At 58.8% G+C, this 23185-nt stretch overlaps 2 protein-coding genes across 2 annotated transcripts in view; both read left to right on the plus strand.

Moving 5' to 3' along the window:
• MMP17 (matrix metallopeptidase 17) overlaps positions 1 to 15357 on the plus strand; it is a 21324-nt gene extending 5967 nt beyond the window's left edge. The window contains exons 2-10 of the mRNA XM_004385051.2: positions 2414 to 2546; positions 3555 to 3684; positions 4706 to 4989; positions 5452 to 5628; positions 6580 to 6670; positions 8651 to 8733; positions 8840 to 8992; positions 13587 to 13844; positions 14999 to 15357. Of these exons, the coding sequence (XP_004385108.1) occupies positions 2507 to 2546; positions 3555 to 3684; positions 4706 to 4989; positions 5452 to 5628; positions 6580 to 6670; positions 8651 to 8733; positions 8840 to 8992; positions 13587 to 13844; positions 14999 to 15357 (1575 nt within the window). The 5' untranslated portion in view covers positions 2414 to 2506. The remainder of the gene's footprint in view (positions 1 to 2413; positions 2547 to 3554; positions 3685 to 4705; positions 4990 to 5451; positions 5629 to 6579; positions 6671 to 8650; positions 8734 to 8839; positions 8993 to 13586; positions 13845 to 14998) is intronic.
• Positions 15358 to 17298: 1941 nt separating this feature from the next.
• ULK1 (unc-51 like autophagy activating kinase 1) overlaps positions 17299 to 23185 on the plus strand; it is a 35680-nt gene continuing 29793 nt past the window's right edge. The window contains exons 1-4 of the mRNA XM_023739304.1: positions 17299 to 17330; positions 17569 to 17814; positions 19591 to 19656; positions 21324 to 21541. Coding sequence (XP_023595072.1) covers positions 17299 to 17330; positions 17569 to 17814; positions 19591 to 19656; positions 21324 to 21541 — 562 coding nt within the window. The remainder of the gene's footprint in view (positions 17331 to 17568; positions 17815 to 19590; positions 19657 to 21323; positions 21542 to 23185) is intronic.

A 23185-nucleotide genomic window follows, 5' to 3' on the forward strand; every position in this document is an offset into this window, starting at 1 on the left:
CCCTCCCTCCCCCATCCCCCCAAACCCGCATCACCAAACGTCCAATAACTCGGTGGAGATGATGGCTGTACTACTCTAAAATTTACTCAAAGTCACTGAATTGAGTTTTATGGTGTGTAAATTACACCTTATTAAAGCAATAAAAAAATTATTTAAAAAAACCACGTTATGTGAGATGGTGATAAACATTACAGAGAAAAACGATGCCCGGAGGAGGCTGGTGCTGGGTGGCCGAGGGAGCAGGTGGGAACCCACCAAGACAGACGGACCATAGGCTCCAGAGGACGCCAGTGCAGATCCGCCTGCGGGGCCTCAGTGTCCATGTCTGTAGTAACGGCCTGCTTACGGTCCCTGGGCAGGTTCCTGAGGGCCACTGGGGTCTTCATTACCTGTGATGAGGGGCAGCTCCATCGGGGCTCCCAGAGCCCCTTGGCTCCCCTCCCACTCCGTCTCCCTCCCCCCGCTTCCCTGGCCCCTCAGGGTGGCCTTCTGGAAGGTTCACCTGCCGCAGCAGCGCCCTCCCCGGCGGGCGGCCGGCGCCCTTCCCAGCAGCAGCCTCCCGTTGCCCTGGAGACTGTTGTTGCCTGGCGACCCAGACAGTGGGTGGGAGCAGCCGGGTGAGGAAGGGTCCACGGAGGACCTGACACCCAGGCCGCATGCGATCTGCCCAGCGCTGCAGGTATTGGGGGCCACAGAGGGGGACACCTGAAATGCGGATCTACAGCTACACCCTCACCCCAGGCACCACGGCAGTGGGGGAGGAGTGCTCCCCCAGGGAGGGCCAGCAGGGGTGTGCTGCCGGCTGCATTTGCTCCAACATGCTCGGAGGTGGGGGTTTGTAGCGCTCCCAGCTCCTGCCACTCTGCAGGGACCCCAGCCCCTGCGGGCGGCTCTCCTAGCTCGCTTAACCTTTGTCCCCCTTGGATAACCATGCACCCGCCCGGCAGCCTGGCTTGGCGTTGCAAAACGTCTTCACCTATCAGGCAAAACAAGTCTAACCCTGGCCACCGGGAGGTCAGGGCGAGTGGCAGGCTGGGAGCCTCTCGTGTGAGACGCCCCCTGCCGGGCATCTCCTCCCGCTGGGACTGGCTCCTGGCTGGCCGGGTCGGGGACTATTTGCTGGGACCTGGGACACAAGAGCCTCACCAAGGCTCAGGGTATGGGAAGGTGCAGGGCTCACAGATACCCACGCAACAACCCCCCCACCAAGCCCGGCGCTGCCTGCACCCCCAAGCCCACCAGGGGCTCATCTTCTTGTTGAGCTGCCCTGGGGCTTCTCCTGGGGGTTTCCAGGAGGGAACTGGGAAGCCGAGCCATGGCCCTTCGGGTTAGAGGGTGGGGTGGCCACCTGCCCTGGGCTCAGCAGGGTGGGGGCAGCTTGCAGCTCAGCCACTGGGGGGGGGGCAGCATGCAGTTCAGCCATCTGTTGTTGTCACAGCGCAAGCCCAAAGGCAGGCCACTGGGGCCCTCAGGGCAAACCTGTCTTTAAATGCCTGGAAAGTGCTCAGAAACCCTTGAAGTGCCCAGGGCTGTCCTGGAGACGCTGGCCAGGCAGGGTCCCCCTAGGACCAGGGAGGGTTTTCCTCCTTGGTAAACCCCACGGAGGCCCTGGAGGGGCTGGCGGCCAAGGGCTGCCCAACACCAAGGCCAAGCTGTCACCCAGTCTGTGGGAGGATGGCCATGAGCCTCGCAGTTCTCCCAGGGGTGTCTCAGTTCTGCCACTCACCCACCCACCCCCAAAGCAGCTGGCGTCGGGGGGGGGGCACCCACCTGGACAGACCCTCCCCTGGTAAGAGGGGTGCCCCTCATCCAGCATCATGCATGCTCCAAATAAACTCTGGAAGGCTTCCTGGAGGCGGTGGTGGCCTCATGGTGCTGGGTGGCAGGGCCGTGGTACCCACAAGGCACCATAGCCCTGCAGCTTGAGCCTGCAGTCTTAACAAAGGCCTCCAAAGGTGTGTGTGTTTCTGTGTGTATGTATGTGCATGGGTATGCATACGTGTGTGAGAGACTGTGTGTGCATGTCTGCTGCCCCTCCCGGAACATGCTTGCACACCCAACGCCTACAGCCTTGGTCTGATCCCAGTGTCTTCTCAGCCCCGAGGACCTTGGTTCCAGCAGAACCCCTCTCTGTCAGCTCAGGCCTAAGTCAGCACTGGTGGAGCTTAGGAGCCTTTACCTTCTCCTTCTTCCGAGTCCTCTGGGCCTTTTGCTGCCTTAGGGAGGACTGAGTGGGATGGCCGCCATGAGCAGCTGCTCAGGTTGTGCACTGCATAAATTTGCCCCGGCCGAGGGGCCTAGGTAGTGCCTTTGGAAGAGGCAAGAGGTGTCTTGGGGGCTGGTGGGGCTGGGGACCAGTGCTCTGGTGGGGTCAAGCCCCCTGCCCCACCCTCACATGGCTCTCTGCCCACAGGAGTGGCTGAGCAGGTTTGGCTACCTGCCCCCCACGGACCCCACGACGGGGCAGCTGCAGACGCAAGAGGAGCTGTCGAAGGCCATCACCGCCATGCAGCAGTTCGGGGGCCTGGAGGCCACTGGCGTGCTGGGTCAGTCCTCGGGGACGGCGGGGACGGGGCTCCCAGCCTAACCCCCGCTGCCTAGTTTCTCCAACACCCCACCGTGAGCTCTGTCCCCTCTCCCGCCTGCCTGGGAGATACAGCCGGGGATGTGAGACCTCATCACCACCCCTCACCACCTGGCCCCCACTCTGCAGCAGGGCCCCAAACTCGGTGCCTACAGGACCAGGCTGGCCAGCTGGAGACTGTGCCACTGGAAACACACACTCTCCTAGGGCGCTGCCCACGGCCTCCATGAGGCCTGCCCTGCGCCACCAGAGCTTCCAGCTTCCAGGAGAAAGTACCAGAAATCAGGGCATTTGTGTGAGACACCCTGCTTCCTAACTGCAGGCACCGAGGTCTGGTTTTGTAGACACCTGCAGGGGTGGCTGACCAAGCACCTCTCCCAGGCCTCTGCAGCGGCAGACACCTGTGTACGACACATAGAGGCGACAGGTGTGGGTCACCTGAGGGGCAGGAAGCAAGGGCAACGTTGGAGGGAACCTGCCCCTTGGGGATGCGCCATCTTGGCTAGGCCCCTTCTGATTGGTCAGGGCTCTGCTGGTGGCCTTTCTGATTGGTCAGAGCTCAGCCATGGACTTTTGATTGGTCTGGCTCAGCTATGCTCTTTTTGATTGGTCAGGGCTCAACCATGTCTCATCTGACTGGCCAGGGCACTGCCATTCTGATTGGGCAGAGCTCAGCCATGCCCTTTCTGATTGGTCACGGCTCTGCTGCTGACCATTCTGGTTGGCCAGAGCCCATGCGAGAAGTTAGTACCTGTTTTGATGTCGCCCAGCCAAGGTCCATGAGAATACCCCCTCCAGAAGCAGGGATCACATGTGTCCATGTCCGACCTGCAGTGGGGCCCGCGTGGCTAGAGGCCAGGCCTGTCCCCCCAGACCAGTGTGGGAGGGAGGAAGCAGGGGGGCTTGGGGCAGCAGCCAGAGCCTGATGGGATCGGAGCCGGCCCACCTTGACCCCTGCTCATTCCTGCAGACGAGGCCACCCTGGCGCTGATGAAGACCCCGCGCTGCTCCCTCCCTGACCTCCCCACCACGGCCCCCGGTCGACGGAGGCGCCAGGCCCCCACCCCGACCAAGTGGAACAAGAGGAACCTGTCCTGGAGGTGGGCATAGGAGTGGGTTAGGTCCTGGGGCATCAAAACAAATCTCCACAAACTGGGGAGCTCATAACAGCAGGAATTCACGCTGCCACAGCCTGGAGGCCAGACTTCAACTCAGGGTGTCGGCAGGGTTGGCTCCTTCTAGGGGCGCCTTGGAGGAGAACCTTCTTGTCTCCTGCATCAACTGAGCCACCCTCTGTCCTCACAGGGTCTCCCCTCTGTCCTCCTCTATTCTTATAAAAACACTGTCAGCAGACTTAGAGAGTCCTGGGTGGTGCTAACCAAAAGGTTGGAGGTTCGAGTCCACCCAGAGGCACCTCAGAAGAAAGGCATGGCCATCTGCTTCCAAAAATTCATTCACTGAAAACCCTGTGGAGCAGAGTTCTACTCTCACACACGTGGGGTCAACATGAGTCGGGGTTGACTTGGCTGCAACTGGGTTTTGGTTGGTTTGTTGGATTAGGGCCCACCCTAACCCAGAGTGATGCCATCTGGATCTTTACCTAATCACCTCCGCAAAGACCCTGTTTCCAGTAAGTGGCATCCTGAGTTTCCAGGTGGACATGGATTGGGGGGGGGACGACACTATTCAGCCTTCTGCTGTCCCCCAGTAAAAGCTGACTGAGGGGCCTAGTTAATGTATGAGCTGGCTACCACGTGGTCCCTGTTCAGGTGGGAGTGGGAAGGCAGGGCAGGAGGGTGGAGACTGGAGCTGATACTGGTTTGTTGGCCCAGTGGCCTTGGCCCACCTGGACACCACCTCCTAACATCTGTGGAGGCTTGTTGGCCCTGGGTGGGCTCCCAGACCCTCCTGGGAGATAAGCCCTGCATCCTGGAGAAGGGGTAGCAGAGAGGGGTGGGCGCCTGCCCTGGGGACACATATGCATCCCCTCTCAGGGAGATGCTGAGAGAAAGGAGCTCCCTGGGCCTTGCTTACCCTGGGGAGGGTGTCCTAGCAAGGGTACTTTGCCAGGGGTGAGGACCGTGCTCTGCGTGATCACGGGTGCGTCTCCCGTCCCCGCAGGGTCCGGACGTTCCCACGGGACTCGGCCCTGGGCCGCGACACGGTGCGGGCGCTCATGTACTACGCCCTCAAGGTCTGGAGCGACATCGCGCCACTCAACTTCCACGAGGTGGCGGGCAGCACTGCCGACATCCAGATCGACTTCTCCAGGGCCGACCATGACGACGGTTACCCCTTCGATGGCCCCGGCGGCACGGTGGCGCACGCCTTCCTCCCCGGCGACCACCACGCCGCGGGGGACGCCCACTTCGACGACGACGAGGCGTGGACCTTCCGCTCCTCGGGTGCGTCAGGGCTGCACGCGGCGCTTGTGCCCCCCATAGCCGGGGCTCAGGAGAACCCCACAGTGAAAGGGGCTGGACACAGTCCCAGCCCGCCTCGTGGACCACACGGAGCATCGCTGTAGATGGCGTCCGTCAGCCTAGCTTGAGGGTCTCAGGTCCGCCTGCTGACCTTGGCCGGCCGCGCCCATGGGTGTGGTCAGCACGGTCGACGCTGTGCAGAACGGTAGTCGAGCCCTCCCTGAGTGACACACATGGCTGGGGGAACTGGGGACCCCGACCTGAGAAGCCCCTGCAGACCTCGAGCGTCCACCCGAGCGGGGAATGGGCCCTCGAGCTGCATGCGGGGGCCTGCCATCGCGCCCACCCCGCCGCCCCAGTTCTGTGTACGCGCTCCATCCCGGCGCCGCGTGGGCTCCCGCCCCTCCCCCAGGCCCCGGCTCACGCAGCCCCCATCCCCCCCAGATGCCCACGGGATGGACCTCTTCGCGGTAGCGGTCCACGAGTTCGGCCATGCCATCGGGCTGAGCCATGTCGCTGCCGCCCAGTCCATCATGCGGCCGTACTACCAGGGCCCGGTGGGCGACCCGCTGCGCTACGGGCTGCCCTACGAGGATCGAGTGCGCGTCTGGCAGCTGTACGGTGAGCCCCGCCCCTGGGCGTCTGAAGAGGTGGGGAGCCCCCCAGGGGTGGGCCCGCAGTCCCAGCCCAGGTGGAGAGCTGGGGCGTTAGGATGCCGGCACCACAAGTCCGGCGGACCAAGGCCCCGGGCAGGGTCCACACCCATCTCGATGCCCAGAGTCAAGACCGCGGTCCTGGATGGGGTGCCAGGTCCGGGCAGAGTGTTCCACAACCTGCAGGTGTGAACGAAAAACTAAGGACCCAGGTACCTGGGTCCCCAGGGTAACCCGACAATGACCGACAGAGCAAGGTTGGAGCCCCGAGTCAGCCGGAGCCCTGGCTCTGCTGGCATATGTGGGAGGGTCAGACAGACAAGCCCCTGCCCGGGAGTCCAGGGTCCTGGGGGAGACGCACCCTCCTCAAAGGTGGAGATCAAAAATAAATTTTGATTCTGCATCTCCCTGCCCCAGAGGGTTCATATGAGTGGGATCATACAGTATTTGTCCTTTTGTGACTGACCTGTTTCACTCAGCGCGATGTTTCCGAGGATGAGAATATTCCGTTGTGTGCCCACGCCACGTTTTGTTTGTCCATCGTCGACGGCCACTCGGGTTGTTCTCACCTTCTGTTGGGAATAGCGCCGCGGTGAACACCGCTGTGCGGGTTTCTGTTTTCAGACCTTTGGGTGTGGACACAGTGGTATTGCCGGGTGATAGGTACCTCAGTGTTACCGTGTCGCAGGTGCTGTCCTTGTATTGTACTTACGCGTGTCAGTCGTCACCTCCACGGGGCAGGGGTCTTTGCCTGCTCTGCCCGTTGCACGATCCGCAGTGCCTGACTTCGGGGAGGCTCCGTGTGTATCAGCTGAGCGGCCTCGGCTCTCTCCCCTGGGAGTTCCGAGAAGGACCGGGTAGGCTTAGGTGGCGGGTGGTTCTCTCTAGGTTGGATGTGTTCCTTCCTTGTCCCCCACAGGCGTGAGGGAGTCTGTGTCCCCCACTGGACCCCCAGAGCCCGAGGAGCCGCCTCCCCTGCCAGACCCGCCGGACAACCGGTCTAGCGTCCCGTAAGTCAGCTGTGCCCCCACCCGTCCCAGGCAGATATCCCCGAAACAGCGGCTGCGAGTCCGGAGGTTGAGGCTGTTCTGAGAACAGCGTGCCTGTGGGCTGGCTCACCCTGAGTGCTGTCTTGTGTCTTTTACTGAATTTCCTTGAGCAGGGGGAGTAGCCCCTGCTCACCACAGCCAGGGGGCTCAGAGGGGCTGGGTTCAGATGTGCTGACCCTCTTCCCCTTCATTGAGTCAGCTGTTGCTATGGAACAAACACCCCACCTGGCGGCACCAACAAGCACCATTTTATCAAGCTCCTGGCTTCTGAGGGTCAGGAATTTGGGCAGGGCTCAGTGGGGATGTGGTCTCTGCACTTGCTGGGGCCGGGGCAGGCACGGAGGCTGGGGGCTGGAATCCTTGCTGCAGGCGTCCTGAGTCACATGTCTGGTCCCTGGGCCGGGCCGACTCCAAGGCTGAGCTCAGCTGGGATGGTTCACCTGAACCTACACTAGGCTTCTTCATGAGGCTTGGGCTTCCCACAGCATGGCAGCCAGGTTCCGAGAGGGAGTGTCCCACGAGGGCACTCAGAGCTGGCTTGGCCAGGCCAAGTGGAAGCAGCCTGTGTCACCTCAGCCAAACCCCACCGTTAAAGCAGACAGCCCACACAGATTCCAGGAGGCACACAGACTCCACGCTCAGTGGAAGAAGGGTTACAGAATTCAGCCCTTGTTTTTAAACCACGTCCCCTGCTCCATTCTCTGGCCCTCCTCCCCGCACGCCGGCCCAGTCACCAGTGTTAACAGCCTTTCATGCTCATGCAAACACACACGTGCACATACTTAGGTCATGTTATAGTTTTATTTTTTCCCTTTGCTGTCAGCTGTGGGATGGATGGGTCTGTGCTTTTCTTCTTAGCTGTGTATCGTGAATTTCTTTCACCGTCAAAAAATACTGCCACAACTGCTTGCTTCTTAATCTGACTTATTTACTAAGTAATACACCCCGAGGATAAATCAAAAGAACACAAAAAACATGCAGTGAAATGTGAGCTCTTCTCACCCCTGACCTGCAGCACCAGTCCTGCCCCCAGGGCCAAAGTTTTGTGAATCCTTCCAGAGATTTTCCATGCGGTATTAAGGAAATGCGCCTTTGAGCCCACTGGGGCGTGTCAGGCCCTGCCCTGCATTTAGCACCTGCCCTCAGTGCCGCTGGGAAACATTTTGGGGTCAGCACGTGGAGAAACGCCTGGCTCTGGAAGAGCTGTGTGATGCTCTGGGGTGTGAACGGGCTGTACTGTAGTTTTTCATTTCTCTGCTGGGCATCTAGCTTGGTTCTGATCTTTCGCCGTTATAAACAATGTTGCCGTGAACACGCTTCCCACAGATGTTTGTGCAGGTGGCTGTAGGGCCGAGTTCTGGAACCAGAACTGGGAGGACAGCTAGCATTTTGGTTGAGAAAAAAAAACAGTTGCCATGACGGAGACTCATGGAGACCTCGTGTGTATTAGAGTAAGTCTGTGCTCCAGAGGGTTTTCAGTGACTGATTTCCACCAAGGCGCCTCTGGGGCACTCGCACCTCCAACCTTTTGGTTAGCAGCCGAGTGCTCAATCGTTTGCACCATCCAGGGACTCCAGCAATCTTTTGGCACTGATTTGACACAGTGCCAAATCGCCTTCTCAGGTCTTCGCCAACCCGAACGCCATAAGCGGGCTCCCTTTCCCGTTTGCTTTTATTATGCAGCTCCTCGCACTGCCCCTGAGCCCTATTGTGGGTCACAGAGCCTCGCAGACTGGCCTTTTCCACGGTCCTGCTGGGGAGGGGCCTGCCCGCCCCCCAGCCACCACCCCTCGGCCACCGACCCCACTGGGCCTGCCTCGGTCCTTGCCCTTTCTCCACCCCGCCCCCAGCACGCCCCGCCCCGCCCCTCCCACCGGCTCTCTACCCCGCCCCGGCTTCGCCCCGCCCGCTGCACACACCTTCCCGGCTCTCGGTCTGCAGGGCCAGGAAGGACGTGCCTCACAGGTGCAGTGCACACTTCGACGCGGTGGCCCAGATCCGCGGGGAAGCCTTCTTCTTCAAAGGTAACGGGTGGGGGGGCGGGGGCGACAGGTGGGTTAGGGGGCGTGTCCGCCCTGGCCCAGACCCCAGACCACAGCGGCCTGCAGCCCCCGCTCCCTGCCCCTGCAGGCAAGTACTTCTGGCGGCTGACCCGGGACCGGCACCTGGTGTCACTGCGGCCGGCGCAGATGCACCGCTTCTGGCGGGGGCTGCCGCTGCACCTGGACAGCGTGGACGCCGTGTACGAGCGCACCAGCGACCACAAGATCGTCTTCTTCAAAGGTGGGCCTTCCCGGCCAGCGTCCGCTGGGGCCGGAGCAGAGAGCAGCAGCCTGTGCGCTTGACCTCTTCGTGCTAAGCACCCGCACCGCAGTTGTAGGCCCAGAGCAGACAAAGCAGAGGCAAGCTGCCAGCTCCCAGCGGCGCGCCGTGAACCCCACGCCTGAGGTGGCATCAGAGGCGCTCTGTGAGATGAGGAAGTAGAAGGACGAAGGAGGGCCTGTGGGCCGGGAAAGCCTCCTGAGGAGGGGCAGGGGAAACAGTGTTCTAGCCGAGGGAACAGCCAGTGCAAAAGTCCTGGGGCACAGCGAGCGTCCAAGGCTGGTCAGCAGGCAGGGTCCTTGTGAGTGTGATGGAAGCCCAGGAGCTCACTGATCTGGGCCCAGTTCCACTAGGGAGGTGCTCTTCCACCCTCTGACGGCTCCCAGGGCTGGGCTGGGTCGAGGCCGGGGGAGATGGAGCCTGCTCTGGGAGCGCCTGTCTCTTTGTGGGGAGGGGCCAGGAAGCAGGAGACAGAGGGGTACTGAGCCTGTAAGTCCTGTGGTGCCTGGGAGCTGTGAGGTTTCTGTGGTGACATGCTGACTGTTGTTACATGTGGCCTTGGGCTTTGGGGCAGCAGGGTCCCGACCCCCCCACCCCGTATTGTCTGGTGGGCACTAGGTGAAGCTGCCCTCATGCCCTGGACCCAGACCCTCCACCCCAGCCACCCTTGAGTGGGGCCAAGGGGCCTGAGCCCATTGCATTTGGACCCCCCACAGCCCAGCTGGTGCCCTCCCGCATTGACAAAGGACACTGTCTCCCAGACTGGCTGCACCCTGCTTGCTTTTACATTTGAATTTAAAAATGGAAATGTGAAAACTGGGAGCCCCGTGTAGCATCCAGGTCCCCAGCATCCCTGATGCTGTGATCTCACCGGCTGCTCCTCCCCTGCTCACCCGCCCACTCGGTGCCCCTGACGCCGAGCGCGGTGCCCACTGCCTTTATTGCTGGGCATGCCTTCGAGTGGAGCTGTTTTCGTCTGTCGAAAGTGACAAAGCTGAGAGTATGACAGGTGTGGGAATGTCCCACAGCCACATCCTACCAAGTATCACAGACCGGGGCTGAGAACAATGCAGTGTGTCCTCTGTGCGCTCTGGAGGCCGGGAGTCCAAAACCAGGGTGTTGGCAGGGCCGCGCTCCCTCCCAGGGCTCTAGGGGAGGATCCTTCCTTGTCTCTTCCAGCTTCCGCTGGCCCGGGCAGTCCTGGGCTTGTGGCCACGTCACTCCATCTCTGCCTCAGTCTTCCCGTGGCCGCCTGCTCTCTGTGCGTCTCTGTGTCTTTTCTTTTATGAATCATTGGCTTAAACCCAAACCAAACCCACTGGTGTCAAGTCGATTCCAACTCATAGTGGCCCTATAGGACAGAGTAGAACTACCCCATAGGGTTTCCAAGGAGCGGCTGGTGGATTTGAACTGCCGACCTTTTGGTTAGCAGCTGGGCTCTCAACCACTGCACCACTGGGGCCCCAGTCGTTGGATTAGGGCCCCCTTAATCCAGGATGACCTCATCGTGACCTGACCCATCACACCTGCAAACACCCTATTTACAAATAAGTTTTCGTTCTGAGGTTTTGGGTGACAAGAATTTGGGGGGGAACACTATTCAACCCACTCCAGGATGTATTCCCACACAAATGGGAGAGACTGTGTTTCTTTGAGGAGGTAAAGAATGTTCCAGCACCTTTATTTCGCAGCGGCCTTGCCGCTCCTTTAGGTGACCTACCAGCCTCGTGGGCGGGTGTTGAGTTTGGCGACCATGAACCAGCTGTGAGCTTCCAGGGCGACCACTCCACTGGCTGCCTGGGGGCGCCTGGTTTTCTCCCAAAGGCACAGCCGTAGCCTCTGAAGCCCGCGGGAGCTGCCCAGAGGGACCCTGCAGTGTTTCCACATCATTCCACCACCACTGAGAAAAAGTCAAAGCCCCCTAAGCTAAAATTCCTCTTTTCCCCCTCCCTCCCGCCCCTGGTAACCGCTAACAATGTTTGACTTCTATGCGTTTGCTTATTTCATAAACGTGAGATGGTGTAGTATTCGTCCTGTTGCAGCTGACGCTCCGCTCGGCGTGACCTTGGCGCGGCCCGTCTTTGTTGGGGCGCCCATCAGGACTTCATTTCTCTTTGTGGCTGAGTCACGTCCGCCGTGTGTGTGCCCCGCTGTGTTTGTCCATTCCTGCTGATGGACGTTTGCGCTGTGCCCACCTTCCGCCTGGTGTCTGCACGGCTGCCGTGGACTCTGGTGGACAGGCTTCTGTTTGCCTTCCTACTCCCCTTGCTTTTTTCACTCGTCGATATATCTCAGGGTCTGCTTGGTGTCTGTCCATAAAGAGCCTGCTCATTCTTTAACCTTTCTCTTTGAAAAAGAATCCTACTTTCCAGAAAGATTTCAAAAACGTGTCGTCTAGGTTCACCACTGGTTAACGTATTGCTCCATTTGCTTTACTTTTCCCGCGTACACTCACACACCTCGATTTTCCTGGACCGGTTAATGGTAAGCTGCCAACGCCGACCCAAACGTGTGCATGTCTCCTGAGCACAGAGACGGTGGACCTCAGGCGCTTGGTACTGTGTGATGCGGTCACCTAACCCACACACTGTGTCCACGCTTCAGCACTTGTCCTGGCCATGTGTTGCTGAGCCATGTCCAGGACCACACAGAACATACCGGCATCTCATCAATGCCTTCCATCTGGAGCTGCGTCCTCCTCCAGGATCCTCTTGGCACACTCAGAACGTCCAGTCCAGCATCCCTCATGTGGGCCTGCCTTGGGCTTCCTTGTGGGCAGGCTTCCTGATGTGTGCAGTTGGTGGGGACATCTCAGAGGTGACGTGGTCTCTGCCATCCTCCCAGGGACATGCGCTGCCTGACAGTCACCTCGATGCGGGTGTCTGCTTGGCTCCTCCACTGTAAAGCTAGCACACCCCCACCCTCCCCGTGCTGAATACATCACACGTGGGGAGATCCCTGAGCCCATCTTGCTGTGGATTGATTGTGTCTCCAGAATATGCATGGGAATCCGATTCTGCGGATGAGTATCCTGTTTGGAGATGGGGTTTTTGTAACGTCAGTAAAGCCACGTCAGTGTAAAAACCAAAACCAAACCCATTGCTGTCGAGTGGATTCCAACTCATAGCGACCCTATAGGGTAGACTAGAACTGCACCATAGGGTTTGCAAGGGCGGCCGGTAGATTCAAACGGCTGACCTTTCACTTAGCATCCAATCTCTTAACCACTGGCATGAGGGCTCCGTGCCAGCGTAGCGTGTGTCTGAATCCCAATCTCTTCTGAGTTATAAAAAGCAGATTAGACACAGAGGTGGTCAAGCGAGGAGGAAGACAGACGACTTGTTAGGATGGCCAAGAACCAAGGAATGCCCGGGGCTACCGGTGAGGAAGGAATCAGCACGTTGGAGACTCTGATTTGGACTGCTAGTCTCCAGAGCCGTGAGAAGATAAACGTCTGCTCGTTAAAGCCACCCACTGTGGCATTTGAGACTCAGACACCCCATGAGCAGCTTCCTCCCACGACCGTCCACGCCTGGTCAGCTCCGAACTCCTCTGGCAATTTCTGCCAGCTTCCCAATTCTGCGTTTCCTCGGCCGGAGGTCAGCTGGCCTCAGTCCTGTTCCTGGCCCCGCCTCTGCCGGGACGTTTGGGGGTCGGCCCCCTCTGTTTAACCCCCTTCTTTCTTGCGGATGTTAGCTTACTCCTCGTCTGAGGTGAAGGATTGTCACGGGTCTTGCTTCTGTGTTGAGTCGAGCAAAGGTGTGAGGGTCGCACGGTGCCTTTCTCATCTGTGAAGATCTCCCAGCCGCTTCGTGATGGGAGTTTATGCGGCAGGAGCAGCAGCAGGGGCTTCTCTCGGGAGGGTGGCTTGTCCCAGCTCTCCAGCTCTCTGTCAAGGGGTTGCCACGATGGAACCCATGTCCCTGTAGAAGGACCCTGTTGTGAGGTGAATTGTGCACATCCTGACCTCCGACACCTGTGAACATGACCTTGTTTGGAAAGAGGTTCTTTACAGGTGTCATCAAGTTACCGTGAGGTCATGCAGGGGGAGGGTGGATCCTGATCCTACGTGACGGTGTCCTCATTAGAGAAGACACACAGAAAAAATGGCCGTGTGAAAATGAGGCAGAGATGGGAGTGATGCAGCCACAAGCCGAGAATCACCTGGGCCGCCAGAGACTGGAAGAAGCAAGGAAGGATCCCCCCTAGAGCCTCCAGAGGGAGCGCAGCCCTGTGGCGCCCTGCCCTCAGGCTTCTGGCCTCCAGGTTGTGAGAGAAGAGACCCCCGCTGCTGTGAGCCTCCTCGCCGTGGTCCTTGGGGACGGTGGCCCCAGGACACTTGCACAGACACAGGGCTGGTGCTCAGGAAACATGCAGGGAGGCATCTGTGATTGTGATGGGGTCCTCACCGGGGCCTCAGTGGAAGCCGCAGGCCCCTCCGTGCCCAGGTGGGGCAGCCATTGTGGGGAGGTGGGGAGGGCTGGAGCCCCCGCCCCACAGGGTGGGGTCGGAGCGGCACCCCGGCATTTACTTAAGCATCCTCTCTCGCCCCCAGGAGACAGATACTGGGTGTTTAAGGACAATAACGTAGAGGAAGGATATCCACGGCCCATCTCCGACTTCAGCCTCCCGCCGGGCGGCGTGGATGCCGCCTTCTCCTGGGCCCACAATGACAAGACTTATTTCTTTAAGGACCAGCTGCACTGGCGCTATGATGACCACATGCGGCGCATGGACCCCGGCTACCCAGCCCAGAGCCCCGCGTGGAGGGGCCTCCCCAGCGCGCTCGATGACGCCATGCGCTGGTCTGATGGTGAGTGCCAGCCCTCGCCTGGAGCACGGGGTCTGACGGCCGGGGGAGGGCTGGCCGAGCCGCACTGGGCGCGGAGTCAGTGCCGTGGGGTGGACCCCCGTCTGCCTGCGGTGCTGCGGGCCGTCCCGTGGGCCCTACAGCTCTGTGACCCCACATCCTCACCTCCTCCCTCCTGCTCCTGCCTCTGGCTGCCTCTGGGACCCACCAAACACGTCCAGCCCCAGGGCCTTTGCGTCTGCTGTGCCCTCCTCCCAGACACTGGGCGTTCCCTCTGTTACCTGCTCCGTCAGCTGTGCAGAGGCCTTCCCAAGCCGGTCCCCAGCCTCACGCACCCTTCCCTGCACGCTCAGCCCGCCCGACAGCGCACAGATACGCCCGCCTGCGACAGGGCTGGTGTCCTGAGGGCAGGAAGTTTTTGTCCCCGTTTGTTTTCAGTGCTGCGCCCCAGCACCTAGGACGGAATAGCCACCAGTTGACCAGGTGCCATGGAGTCAACTCTGACCCATGGTGACCCCACATGTGTCAGAGTAGAACCGTGCTCCAGAGGGTTTTCTTGGCCGTACTCTTAATGGAGGCAGGTTGCCAGGCCTTTCTTCCACAGCACCACTGGGTCAGTTCAAACTGCCAACCTTTAGGTTACTAGGTGGGCGCAAGCTGTTTGTGCCCACCTAGGAACCCTGTTGCCGCTGAGTTGATTCTGACTCACGGCGACCCCGTGTGTGTCAGAGAGGACTGTGCTCCATGTTCTCAAGGCTACGGTCTTTTGGAAGGAAATCACCGGGTCTTTCTTCCCACGCACCTCTGGGTGGACTTGAACCTTCAGCCTTTTGCTTTGCAGCTGAGCGTGCTAACCATCCACACCACCCAGGGACAGAGTAGGCAGCCCTCCTGACGCACCTAGTAGGGGAGGAAGGCCCAGTAGTCGTCACCTCCATCCCCTGCCTGCAGGCACGCTGCTCCTGAGCTCGCCAGGCCTGTGAGGCACTTGGTGCCCCTGTGTGCTGACCCCGCTGAGCGTCTCCGCCTCCTCCACGGGCCCTGCAGCTTCCTGCTCCCCGGCTCCTCCAGCTGTCTAGCCGTAGTCCTTCCTGCTGTCTAGCTGTAGTCCCTCCTGCGGCAGGCCAGGCTGAGCTTTCCTCCTGTCCCCACCCCAGGTGCCTCCTACTTCTTCCGTGGCAAGGACTACTGGAAGGTGCTGGATAGCGAGCTGGAGGTGGCACCTGGGTACCCGCAGTCCACGGCTCGGGACTGGCTGGTCTGTGGGGACCTGCAGGCCAGCAGCCACGAGGGTGTGGGCTCGGACCGTGAGGACAGGGCCCACGCCCAGCCGGGCCAGCACGACCAGAGCCGCTCCGAGGATGGGTACGAGGTCTGCTCCTGCACCTCCCTCGCCTCCCCGCTCCCCAAGGCCCCGGGCACGCTGCTGGCCGCCACATTGCTGCTGCTGCTGCTGTTGTTGCTGCTGCCGCCGCCGAGCTTCCCGTGGACAGCAGCCCAGGCCCAGGCCCTATGACAGCTGGGCTGGCCTGAAGGAAGAGAGGGCCACCTAGGACACAGAGGACCAGGACACGCCCCACCAGGGCCCGAAGCAGGAGTTTCTAGACATCAGCCCCCCGTGTGGAATCAGGAAACTAACCTTGCAGATAAGGGTGGGCAGTTACTAGCCCATGATCCAGGCCCACTGCAGCCTCCTGGGGATTGAAGTGGCCAGCAGAGGGCGCCATTGCTCCAACAGGGCTGATCTGGACATTGAACCTGCGGATGAAGCAGGGTGGGAGGGCAGGGAGCTGTCCTCTCAGGCAGGGAGTGACTGGATCACAGGGACCTTGGCTGATGCACAAAGTGGTGTCTGCCCCGGGCCAAGGGACAGGGCTGGGAGATGTTAAATCAGACCACAGCTGCCACCAGCCTTCCACAGATTCACCCCCACCTTGTCAGCAGCTGGGGCTGGGCGGGTAGCACCCCGTCTGCGTGTGCACACTGCCGCCCCTGGTTCTCTTGCCGCCGCCCACGTTAGAGGCTTCTGGCGGCCATGCCTCAGGGCACCTCCCCCCCGACCAGTGAGCCCCTGGCTAGGCCACAGTCATCTCCCCTTGTGACACATTTCACAGAAACACGACCTCCTGCTTCGTACAGGCTCGTGCCTCAGCTCTGTGGTGCACTCGGACACAGCGGCAGGTGTCCTTCAGGGCCTCCAGAGGCTCCACCCCAGACCCCCTGGGCTGCGGGCAGCGGGGGCTTCCGGAAAGGCCTGCGTTCATCAGCACCTTCTCGTCCAGCGTCTCCTTCAGTCCGCTGCCCTGTGGGGTTCTTAGACCCATTTCACAGATGGGAGAGGTGAGGCCAGAGCGGGAAACCAAGTCTCCAGCCTGGAGGCCAGGGTTGGGCTAAGCAGCTGCATCCGACTCGTTCCATACACTTTACCCTCCCTCACAATCATTGCCTGAGCACATACTGCTTGTCGGACACCGCTCCTGGGGCCTCCATTCCTGGGGGTCACTCAGCCTGCTGCCTGCCAGCGCCGTCACAGCCTAAGCTGCTGAGCACCAGGGAGGTCGTTCGCCCCACAGGAAGCCGAGGCAGTGTCCGGCCTGGCCAGTTCAGGGCCCCGGCTCCAGCCATCTCTGCTCCGGTCAGCCCAGGCCTGCCCTCCTGGTCCATGACTGTTGGCCCTCACACCAGGGAGGCAGAAATTGGGGTTGCATCATTCCCTGATGCCCTTTTTCCTTAATTTGCAAAGACGACCACTCCTGGGAGCCCCACTCTCCCCTGGCTGCCAATCTGGATCTCACTGTGCTCACACCCCATCCAAGCCAGGAGGTGGAACTGCCGTGGCTGCTTTACGTATGTCTTCCTGGGGTACCGTTCACTTTGGGGGTGATCCTTTGGCAGGGCTATCCCTGGCATCACGAGGCCTCTGATGTTCATTGGCCCACTGGCTAACTGCCCTCGCTGTCATGGTAACAACCCTAAGTGTCCTGGGGTGAGGGCACCACCTGGGTGGAGAGCCTCTGGCTTAGACTAATCACATCTCCACAGGGCAGAGGGGCCTTCTAATACCTACAACCAAAGCGGGGGTCGTTTAAGACCAAAAACCAGTTGTCATGGCGTCTACCCCGACTCATGGCAAGCCTGTGTGTGTCAGAGTAGAACTGTGCGCCATACGGTTTCCATTGGCTGTGTCCTTTCGGAAGTAGATCACCAGGCCTTTCTTCCAAGATACCTCTGGCGAACTTGAACTTCCAGTCTTCCGGTAGCAGGCGAGCGCATTAACCATTTGCACCACCCACAGACAGGGTTCAGGATGAAAGGGACGGTAGCTGCGGTGAGCAACGGGTAACCATCAAGGAAATGATGCATTTCATGAGTGAGGCAGAACACGTGGGGTGATCGAGGGTGGCTGGGGCTTCTGGAGAGCGGGGGTTCTCAGGGTCCAAGGAGAGCAGTTGCGGCTATGGAGCTGCCAGCACTCACGCAGGCACTGCGGTGGGAGGGGGGCAGGGCTCGCAGACCCCTGAGACGTTGGAGTTCCTTCGCTGCGTGCAGAGGTGTTGACGGCGCCTCAGCCCCACCCCTGAGCTCCAGGGAGGGTGCAGAGTTCCCAAGTCGAAGATTAGGGAGGAGCTGTCTACAGCCCACGAGGTCGCTGATCTCACGTACGTGACGCCCAGGTGGCAGAGACTGGCCCAGACCCTGGCTGTCCTGAGGCCAGACTCCCCCACAGGGCCCTGGGCAACTGCCAGGGGGCTGGTGGCTGCTATTGGCTGAGCGAGCGCCGAGCCAGCTCCTGTGCTCACCCCTCCGAGGCAGGCCAGGCCACCTCCCGTGTCCATCTGTCCACCATCTGGTCCCTGGAGCGGGAGCATGAGGGGACAGGCCGCCTCCTGGCCGTTGAGGACTCCCTGTGTCCTGCCTGCAGCAAGCACTTTCCCTCAGTTGTCCCCTCATCCCCCAGTGGGGGTGGAGCCAGGTACAGATGGGAGCCACCTTCCAGGTTCCCGAGGTGCCCAGGCCACGAAGCCCCCACAGGACCCACCTGTTGTTGGTAGCATTACTGTGGTTTTAAAACTGAAACTCGGTAACAATTTTGTAGCAGTTTTACCTCCTGTGAAGAAGTAAAGAAAGATAGCTGCAGACATGGTGTTTGCATAAACATCCACCACCTGCGCAGCCCAGCTCCGTCTACACGGTGAGTCTGCGTCCACCATGGAGGACAAAGGAACCGCGACAGCAAGCAGCTAGAGCAGCTGCTCCACCAGGGCTGTGAACCAGGGGCCTGAATCCACCCATGGAGGCACTGGCCAGACCCTCTGGCTCTTTACGTACGAAAGTATTTTTAAAAATAATCTCATATTTACAAAAAAATTGGAAGAATACAGGGAACCTATTTCTACCTGAATCATTGACAGCAAATTGAACAATCTGATAGCCCATCACCCCCAAATACTTGTTGTGTGCTGTCAAGTCGATTCCCACTCATGGTGACCCTATAGGACAGAGTAGAACTGCCTCCTAGGGTTTTGTAGGCTGTAATCTTTACGGAAGCAGGTCGCCAGGTCTTTCTCCCTCAGAGCCACTGGGTGGGTTTGAACTGTCAACCTTTCAGTTAGCAGCCAAGCATTTAACCGCTGCACCACCGGGGCTCCTTCTGGAATCCTTAGTTCTGTGTATTTCTTCCCGACAAGGACAGTCTCCCAAGGTCGATGGCTGGAAGGGTACAGGGCTACCTTGAGACACTCAGTGCTCGGGCGCGGGACGGTTCCGCCATTTGTCCCAACAGCACCCTCTCAGTGAGAGGCTCTGGCCCAGGATGATGCATTCCATTCCGCTGTCCTGTCTGGGTCTCAGTCTTCCCTGGACTTTCACGACCTTGACCTTTGACGTCGGCACTGTGCGGTCCCAAGCGGTTATGTTGCGTGCCTGATATGCCTGTGGTTAGATTCAGGTGATGCGACTTCGGCAGGAACGTCGCGGGGAGATCCTAGCACACGGTCTGGGTGTTCACCGTTATGTGTCTGACGACGGCAGCTGAGGTTTACAGATGAAGCCTCTATTTCTACCTGGGCTGTGCTGGCTCTAGGTCCCTGGGTGGTGCAAACAGGTTGGTGGTTTGAACTCACCCAGCGGCACCACGGAAGAAAGGCCTGGAAATTTGCTTCCATAAATATTTCAGCCAAGAAAACCCTACGGAGCACACTTACCTGACACACAGGAGGTCACCATGCGTTGGAATCAACTGTATGGTAGTGGGTTTGGTGTTTGTTTTTTTTTTTTTTTTGGTTTGCCGCTCTCTGGCAGCCACACAGTGAGTCCTGACTCGAGCCACACCAGCGAGGGGCAGGGGGGGCGCTGGGGCCAGCCTGGAGGTCCTGGTGCTTGCTAACCTCAGCATGACTCACCCTTGGGCGTGTACAGGAAGATAGGAAGATCCCTGTGTTCGTGGGTGTGGAGCACACACACCCAGGTGCGTTTGCAAAGCACATCTACGTGACCTCACCGGCCAGGACACACTGCTCTAGCTCTCATCTTACTGAGGCACAGCGAGGGTGGGCCAGAACACCTGGCTGCACAGCACCTGCATGGCAGGGGGACCGGGGCTGAATCTCTCTCTGGGCCTCTTTGCACCACCCCCTTGCTGGCCCCGCAGCCCCTGCCCTCCCTCGAGTCTACCAAGGCTGGGCTGGCTGACCCCAGCACCCACTGCCCACCCTGCACTTGTCTGGTTGGCCCTCTTCTCCTCTGCTAGAGGAGACATTTCCCAGGATGAAGATGTGGTGTTTGGCTCAAGGCTGGGGGCCCAGCACCTACAACGGTATGTTGAGTGAATAATTGAACACAGAGACACTCTGGGTGGACTCAGGGCCCTGAGGTTTGGTCAAGGCCTTCTTCATGGGCTGCCTTGGAATTCCCAAGACCCTGGCCTGGGGAGGGTGATGGTCCATTTGTTGTCCTGAGCAGGACACCTCAGAGGGTGATGGGAGGTGCTAGTGACAATCCGTGGGACAGTGGGGTGACCCTGGCTGCCCCAGACAAGCCTGGACGAGGGCCCTGCCCTGGGCTCTGAACCTGACTGTGGGTTAGAACCCTTGGGAAGCGGGAACAGACCCCGGCAGGCCACCAGAGCTCCTGACTTAACTACTGCCTCTCTGTCCGTCACAGGCAGACCTGGTGGGAGTGTCCATATTGGGCACGAGGGGTTACAAGTTCGAGGAGCACAGGCGGGTTCTAGAAACCCCATGTGTGAGGCAGAATAGACCAAACAGGGAGGTCGGGGTGGCCCACCGTAATCCGTGTCCCTGTTGGGTAAGCAGGAACTCTCCACCTGCCACGCCTGTTTGTTTATGCATGTCTGTGGCTGTGCCCCAAGGCCACAGAGTGGACCGTCTTTGCTGCCTGGCATTTGGCTGGCCCAAGATAGAGGACACAGTGTTGCATGTTGGAGGCACTCACTTCACAGCACATGTGGGAAGAGAAACAAATACCAACGTGGGGAGGGCCATGGGGGTGCGAGCAGGGTGTGGGGAACGTCACTACTGGAGCACAGGGGCCAGAGGAGGCCCTGTACCCAGTGTGGTGCCCGAGGGGTATGTGAGGGCAGGTAGTGTCACCTGGAAGGCCGGTAGAACCAGGGGGGACTCCAGGCCATCTCATTGCAGACGCTGTTGCAATCAGCTCCTGTCTTGGAGCAGCCCAGGTCAGTGAGGCCTCCGTTTCCGGATGGTCCCCAGCTCAGACCTCCAGCACCCCCTCTCCTGGGCTCTGGGCCCTCTGCCCTGGAGCTGTCGTGAGCTGCTGCGTGGTGCCAGCAGGCCACCTCCCCTTCCTGGGCTGTCCTGCCACCTGCCAAACAGCCTGGGGACGAGGGCTCTCAGCTCTGCCTCTTGTAGTCCTCAGCGGTGCGACCTGAGATGTGGCTTAACCTCTCAAGTGCTTCTGGCTTACATCGGGGCTAACAGGACTGACCCAGGCGGTGGGTCAGATGAGCACATGCACTTGGGCGTTCGAACCCTCCCTTCACACAGCAGGTGCGGCGCGGGATTCGCTGTCTTGATCACTGTTTTTCTGAGTCTGGGATGCACTTTGTCCACAGGAAATCAGGACGTCTTACCTTCATCGGGGTCCCAGTCCATAGAAGATGAACAGGCCCGTCCACTGGCGTTCTCTTGATTTGCTGGAGCACGGAATTGTTACTAAGCTCAACCGTACAGTGTGGTAAAAATCCATCCGGGCGGATGCTGGGAAGTGCTTTGTAAACGGAACCAGTGTTAAGTGATACTTGAGGGGCCTGGGCTCTGGGACCCCCGCCGCAACCCGTTAGCTGCCCCAGAGCAGGTTCCGGGAGCACCATGGGCTTTTTCTGTGGTCTCAGGGACCCTGAGGGGTGAGCAGATGGTCATGAAGCTTGCATTGTAGGGCCAGAAGAGAGCCATAAATAAGACCTTTAGAGGAGGGGATGAGGTCATGTTAGACGGTGGTCAGGGAAGGCTTCCTGGAGGAGGTGACGTTGAGCCGAGAGCTGCATGATGAAGGAGCTGCCGTGGGGGGTCTGGGGGAGAGCGCCCTGGCAGAGGGAGCAAAGATCTTAAGGTTGGAGCAAACTCAGCACGTCCTCAAGTTCAAGGTCACACGGCTACAACGGGAGGAGCTAGGATTCCAGCCAGGTCCCAGCTCCAGGGTCCAGGTGCACCCGCTGGAGGGTAGGGGGAGGCAGGGGGAGGGGCAGCTCTGGGCCTGGGCATCTGGAGGTGGGGGAGACAGGTGGCTGGAGGGGGACAAGGGATACGGTGGGGTCACATGTGACCATCCCTTCGGAAGGGGCCGTACTGGAGACCAAACACTGTCCAATGGGCAGATTTCCCTCCAACGTGGCAACAGGCAGCTGGCCTTCCAGGCTCCCTCCAGCATGCCGCCAAACACCAGATGCCTTTCCATGCCTGTGAGGCGACTGAAAATACCATGGCTTGGGTCAAGTGCACCTTCGTCCTCAGAGTGACATCTTTGCTTTTCATCATTTTAAAGAGGTCTTTTGCGGCACATGTGTCCGATGCATTACATCGTTGTTTTGTTTTTTCCCCGAATCCTCCTGAGACGCTGTCAATCTGAAGTGACAAATGACAAACTGGAGACGGCCAGCCTGAGGCTGTTGGGCGACCCTTGCCCCCCCATTTGTCCCCCAGAGGTGCCAGTACAGACAGGCCCCGCTGGTGGGTCTCAGAGGACGTTGATACAAGATTATCCAAACAGTGATAATGGTTGCCCAACATGAAGAATGCAATCAATGCCGCTGGATTATACATGTAAAAATGACTGAATCGGCAGATGTTTTGTAACATATTTTTACCACAAAAAGAAGTTTTTTAAAAAACGATTATCCAAAAAGATAGAATCGTGACCCTCACACAGATATAAAGATGAGGAGAGGTTAAAGATTTTGTTTTCTGGTTAATCCAGGAGAGGCTCAGGTACAGGTTATCTTGGTTCAAAAAAACAGACACCTGTCAAACAGGAACCTAATTTGCTGTGTAAACTTTCACCAAAAACACAATAAAATATTTTTCGGAACAAACAAGGAGGAAGAACAGACATCTTTATAGGTAAGGGAAATGGAGTGAATGATGGAGAAAAATCGTTTTTCCCAAGGGTGGAAGGGAAGATAATTGAACCTCTATCAGATAAGATAAGAAGTTACAGGTCTATAACCTGCTTATCGCTTAGTAAAATAGTTCAAAGACAATGAAGGGGATCTGATAGCCACCCCCACGCTCAGCTCCTGATGTCTGTTGCAGAAGCATAGTTTTCCAAGGAAACACAAGTTTTTCCACATTACGAGTCCATTTTTATAAAGTCCACGAACAAGCAAAGCTGGAGAACATAATGTCTCGGTGTATGTGTCTAGGTGTTAAGAGTATTTTGCAATGAAAACATCTGACGGGTGAACCTCACAGAGGCAACGCTGCATGAAAAGAAGCCAGATACAAAGGAGAACACACTGCGTGATTCCATTTCTGCGAAGTTTGAGAACAGGCAAAACCACTCTATGGGAGAGGGTTCCGGGTAGTGGCTCCTTGTGGGGAGTGACGGGCTGGGGCTGGGGGGGACACGAGGGGTTCTCTGGGGTCTGGAAATGCCCTACATCTTGAGCTGGGCGGTGTGTAAACACGTGTACATGTTGTAAAAATTCAGCGAGCTGAAAGCTAAAGGTTAGTGCACTTGACTGCGTGTAGTTTTTCCAGGAGCGTTTTTCAAGCACAGAAAATAGTCTAACAAGTAGTCATACGCGTGTGTGCATTTAATCATTGTTGACATTTTCCCATACGGCTTCCTTGATTTTTGTTTTTGTG

This window comes from Trichechus manatus, unplaced genomic scaffold, assembly GCF_000243295.1.
Source record: "Trichechus manatus latirostris isolate Lorelei unplaced genomic scaffold, TriManLat1.0 scaffold00131, whole genome shotgun sequence".
Classification (NCBI taxonomy): Eukaryota; Metazoa; Chordata; class Mammalia; order Sirenia; family Trichechidae; genus Trichechus; species Trichechus manatus.